We start from the raw sequence: 5872 nt of genomic DNA, 5'->3' as shown, positions 1-5872 counted from the left end.
AGTAGAAGTAGGAAAAAGTATAAAAAAAAAAAGGACGGTTACAAGTGTAATATAAGCACAGACTTTTGGTCGCGTCGCCACGAGCTCAAGTGGGTCTACGGCGTCGTGTTTCCTCCAACTTTAACGTCCGTTCGGTTAAGAAGCTGGATACCTTTATTTGAAATTGTAATACTAGGGTGCTTTGCTGTTTTAATTATAAATTAGCGATACGAATTTTATATTGCCATAGTTCTTTTATTTCTTTTTAAATTTGTTTATTGAATTTAGTTTGTCGTAACTCATTCTCATTAGGTTTACAGTTTTGGTTTACGTTTCAATTGAGTAAATACTTTCGAGTTTTAAATTCGTTTGGTTGGAATTATCATGGCACCTACACTTTTGAAAAGGCTCACTACGGTGCAATATGCGCGATTAGCCGAAATCGAGTTAACGAGTTCGCGATTAAGGGATAAGGATCGCAATACATTTAATCGCAATATTATTATTTCTCGAATTGAGTCTCTCCAGGAAATCTGGAGGGAAGCGCGGGGCGCGCATGCCGAGATTTCCATGCGTGAGGATGCTGAAGGTGACGCTTATCTAACGGATAATATGATTGAACGGTTGCAAACTGCATACGAGGATACGCTTGACTTTCTTTTAACGGTTCAAGCAGAGCTTGAGGCTGCGGAACCGCCTACTTTACCGACCGGGCCACCGATCGCCAGCTCCTCCCTAACGCTCGAGCATCGCGCGGCTAAATTACCAAAATTAGATTTACCAACGTTTTCCAGTCAATATGAGGATTGGGAAAACTTTTGTGATTTATTCACCACGCTCGTACACAATGCCCCTGGTTTAGCTGATGCGACCAAGCTACAGTACTTGAAAACTTGTTTGAAGGGTGCCGCGGCGGATTTAGTTAAGGACGTAACAACCATGAATGCGAATTATGTGACGACGTGGCAAGCTTTAAAGGCGCGTTTTCACAATCCACGATTAATTGTTTACAAGCATTTACGGGCCCTTATGGATATGCCATTTTTAAAAAAAGAATCTGCGACAGAGCTCCGTTCCTTTGCTGATGAGGCTCAGCGCATAGTTCGCGCTTTATCGAATTTACAGATGCCGGTAGATCATTGGGATGTGTGGTTAGTTTATATTTTAGCGGCGCGTTTGGATTCCGATTCCCAAAAGGCGTGGGAGACGGATTTGAGTGTGCTGGATCGTCGCATGGTTTTGAATAACGTCTCGGATTTAGGGAACGTAAGTCCGCTAGATCGATTTCCGAAATTCGTGGATCTATCTGAGTTTTTGGAAAAGCGTGTTCAGGCCCTTAGTATGATTGCTTTGAACGCTAGTAAAACTGAGAAAAAGCCTTCTGCTTTACCCAGACCGGTACCTGGCTCTCGAAGGGTACTTCATACTGCTTCTTCCCAGCATGGGGTGGATGGCAGATCGAAGTGTCCCATGTGTCATGGAGTGCATTTGCTTTCCAAATGTTTCAAATTTCTGGCCAAGAGTCCCTTTGAACGCCGTAGAGAAGTCCGTCGACTCCAGCTTTGTTTTAACTGTCTCGGTCGACATAGAGTTTCTGAGTGCTTGTCGTCGTTTCGTTGCCTGCAGTGTAGGGAAAAACACCATACGTTGCTTCATTCTGTGCAGGTTAGTGGGTTTCATTCGAAAGAGAAGGGTTCGGTTGAGGCACAAAGGTCTCGCGAAGACAAGGCTTCGACGTCATCGGGCGTTAATATACACACCGCTCGTGTTGTGTCGCGTAAATATATGGTACTGTTAGCGACGGCTCAACTAATGTTGGTGGGACCGCATGGGGTGCAGACTCGTGTGCGGGCCTTGTTAGACCAAGGTTCCCAAAGTTCTTTTGTCTCCGAATCGGTCGCTAATTTGTTGGGTTTGCAGAAGCGTCGCGTCGATGTTCCATTGGTGGGCCTCGGGGCGAAGTCGGCTGGCACCGCCCATCAGGCTACGAGTTTTAAAATAATATCGCTAATTGATCCGTTGTTTCAAGTGGAAACGAATGCTCTTATTTTGTCAAAGCTCACGTCGCAGCTTCCAGCTCGATGCCCCATGGAGTTAGATCTCGGTATGTTTGCGGGATTATCTTTAGCCGATCCGCAATTTCATATTACAGGGTCCGTCGATGTTATTCTAGGCGCGGATGTTTACGGGCAGCTATTGCGTTCGGGCCTGCGGAGTTTTCCTCCTTCGTCCCTAGTTGCGCAGGAGACAGTCCTCGGTTGGATTGTCTCCGGACCTGTGCTTACGGTCGGTTCACGGCGGGCGGTCGACCGTGGGACAGCTCCGTTACACGCATTGCATTGTGCAAGGGAGGAAGACATAGACGAGTCGTTGCAGCGTTTTTGGACCCTTGAAGAATTGCCAACGGTCACCGCGTCGCTTAGACCTCTAGATGAAGCGTGCGAAAAATTATTTAGAGATTCACATGTTCGTAATTCTGACGGTCGGTTCATTGTACGTCTTCCTTTAAAATCAGAGCCGCCAGCGGTTGGTCCGGAAACCAGACGTATGGCCTTGGGTTCACTTATGCATATGTATCGTCGGTTTGCTCGCGATCCTAGGATAGCTTCGGCTTATCGCGAATTTATGGCGGTTTATGAAAAATTGGGGCATATGGAGCGTGTTCCTGCGTCTGAACTCGATAATCCGCGTGCTTGGTATTTGCCTCATCATGCAGTCGTGCAATCGACGCCGTCGAACTGGAAGATTCGTGTAGTATTCGATGCGTCGCGGAAAACTCGCGAAGGTCAATGTTTGAACGATTTTCTTTTGGCAGGGCCGGCTCTGCAGCGCGATTTGTCGTTAATCCTGTTAAATTGGCGCCGGTATCGTTTTGTATTCACGGCGGACGTGGTTAAGATGTTTCGGCAAATTCGCGTTTCGCGTGGGGATCAAGATTTTCAAAGAATAGTGTGGGCTCCTAGCTCGTCGGAGACGCCGGTGGAATATCGTTTAACAACCGTGACTTATGGGACGGCGTGTGCTCCCTATCTCGCGATACGCACACTGCTGCAATTAGCGGAGGAGGAGAGATCGCATTTTCCTCTTGGGGCCCGGTGCCTGGAATCAAATACGTACGTGGACGACACCTTTGCGGGAGCGGACGAACTTGCAGTCGCGGTGAATATCCGACAGGAACTCATTGCCCTCTTACGGTCGGCAGGAGTTGAATTAGATAAATGGGCCGCAAATCATCCTGATCTTCTGCCTTTTAACATGCGGCAATCTGGGTCGGATGATTCGAAGTCGATCAGTTTCGATGAGTCCGTCAAAACGCTTGGAGTTCAGTGGAATCCCGGTCAGGACGAATTTCGATTCACCACTTTAGATTTTAAAAGTTTGTCTGGAGCGGTGACCAAGAGGTCTGTTCTTTCAAGCATCGCTCGTTTGTTTGATCCATTAGGCTGGTTGGCTCCGATCACGATAGCTGCTAAAATTCTGATGCAGGATCTTTGGATCTTGAAGTGCGAATGGGATTCTGCTTTGCCAGTGGAAGTGCGAGACAGGTGGCTCGAATATTGTAATTCTCTTTCCGCGTTACCCACTTTATCAATTGGCCGGTGGCTAGGAGCCTCATGTAATTCAGAGGTGCAAATTCATGGATTTTCTGACGCCTCATCTCGTGCTTACGCAGCGGCGGTTTACATTCGGATTAATGAGGGAGATGGTCGTTTTCGCACTTCTCTTTTATCTGCGAAAAGTAGGGTTGCTCCTGTGAAGACTGTGAGTATTCCCAACCTTGAATTGTGTGGAGCTGTGTTGCTTGTCAAGCTGCTTCGTCATGTTCGAAAGCTTGACTTCTTGCGGAATTTACTTGTGTTTGCTTGGTCAGACAGCCAAATTGTATTGACGTGGCTTCGAAATCATCCCTGCCACTGGAAAACCTTTGTGGCGAATCGGGTGTCTTTCATTCAGACAGAGTTGCCGAGTGCTAAATGGGCGCATGTGCCCACTGAAGAGAATCCCGCGGACTTGGCTACGCGCGGTAGCAAGCCCGTTGACTTGATGCATGCGAACCTGTGGTGGCATGGGCCTGATTGGCTTGCGATGCCCGAGGAGCACTGGCCTAAAGCGCCGCTAGCTCCGCGGGTCTCGCATGTTAATGTGACTCCGAGTGATCCGGAAATTTTTCTTAGATTCTCTTCCTTGACTCGGTTAACTCGTGTCGTAGCTTATTGTTTACGCCCATTGGTTGGCTTGCGACGGCGTAAGGGTAATTTTTCAAAATTGCCGGAATTCTTGACCGCGTCGGAACTGTCTGAAGCACGGATTGTATTAATTAAGTTAGCACAAGCGCATGCTTTTGATTCTGAGATTAAGCTATTGCAGATGGGTAAGAGTTTACCAAAGCGTAACCCTTTACTCAGTTTGAATCCGTTTTTGGACAAGACGGACGGTGTTCTGCGCGTCGGGGGTCGTTTAGCAAATTCAATTCTGTCTCGCGATCGGAAGGATCCGCCTATTTTACCGCGTCGTTCGCCGCTTAGTCGTCTATTTGTTCGGTACGCGCATCATTCTTGTCTTCATGGCGGTCTTACGCTTACTTTAAATACGGTTATGCAACACGTGTGGATCCTCGGAAGGAATCGCGTAATTAAGACTGAAATTCGTCAATGTGTTACTTGCCAGCGGGTTAAGCCACGTTTGGCATGGCAAATGATGGGCAATCTTCCTGCCACGCGAGTAACTCCGGCTCGGCCGTTTTCATTCACCGGATTAGATTATGCGGGTCCTTTTCAGGTTCGTACGGCTAAGGGCCGCGGGTATAAATGTTACAAGGGGTATATTGCGCTTTTTGTTTGTTTTACGACACGGGCTATTCATCTTGAGGCTGTGAGTGACCTCACGACACGGACTTTTCTTGCCGCGTATCGGCGTTTTGCAGGGCGTCGGGGGGTTTGCCGAAAGTTATACAGTGATAACGCTACCACGTTTCAAGCCGCGGATAAAGAGTTACGGGCTATGTTTACAGCGGCTTCGGATTTTTATAAGAGTGTCGCCGCCACTCTCGCGAACGACGGAACGTCCTGGACGTTCATCCCTCCGAATTCTCCCCACTACGGAGGGTTATGGGAGGCTGGAGTCAGGTCAGTCAAACATCATTTGAAACGGGCAATCGGTGATCGGCCTTTAACTTTTGAAGAGTTTTCGACGGTTTTAGTAGAAATAGAAGCTTGCCTTAATTCGCGGCCTCTTTGTCCGTTGAGCGCGGATATTGAGGATCTGCAGGCTTTGACTCCTGCGCATTTCCTTGGAGTTGCTTCCGGATTGGTTCCTGATGAACCACCCCCCGATGTGTCAGAGAACCGTCTCGAACGTTTTCAGTTGCTTCAGTCGATTCAGAATAATTTTTGGAAACGATGGTCTGAGGAGTATCTTCAATATTTACAGGAGCGTGCAAAGTGGCGGGGGCCAACTGATAATTTCGCGGTTGGTCAGCTGGTTCTTGTACGTGACGATCGATATCCACCTTCGAAATGGCCCCTGGGGCGCATAACCGAAGTACATCTCGGACCAGATGGGTTGGTGAGAGTGGTCACGGTTCGAACGGCTACTTCCATTTTAAAACGACATGTTGCTAGGCTTTGTCCGTTGTGGTTAGATAAGAATTCACCCAAGGTTGTTACGGAAGGTACACCCACTTAAATGCGAGTTAGGGATTCGTCCGGCGGACGAAGGCGGGCGGAATGTTCGCGTTTCACGGGTTTTGTAGGTTTAGCTCGAGCAGTTAGATTTAAATTTGGCGCTGCGCGAGGGTCTGCGGTTGGACGATGTCACGCAACCCTGCGCAGGCGCGGGCGGCGGGTCGGTGGTGGCGCTATGGCCCGGGGTTGGGCCAGTCATTGAGACTGTG

General features: G+C 48.4%; 1 protein-coding gene across 1 annotated transcript; it reads left to right on the top strand.

Annotated features, from left to right (window-relative positions):
- The first annotated feature begins 549 nt into the window (after nucleotides 1–549).
- Nucleotides 550–5664, top strand: LOC123987780. Its single transcript, XM_046285705.1, has 3 exons — nucleotides 550–1395; nucleotides 1645–3538; nucleotides 4958–5664. Exons 1-3 carry the CDS (start codon nucleotides 550–552, stop codon nucleotides 5662–5664), a joined length of 3447 nt encoding a protein of 1148 aa, XP_046141661.1.
- The last annotated feature ends 208 nt before the right edge of the window (nucleotides 5665–5872 follow it).

This window comes from Osmia bicornis, chromosome 1 (genome assembly GCF_907164935.1).
Source record: "Osmia bicornis bicornis chromosome 1, iOsmBic2.1, whole genome shotgun sequence".
Lineage (NCBI taxonomy): Eukaryota > Metazoa > Arthropoda > Insecta > Hymenoptera > Megachilidae > Osmia > Osmia bicornis.
The sequence above is the reverse complement of the archived record's forward strand: the minus strand, read 5'-3'. Positions and strand labels throughout refer to the sequence as shown.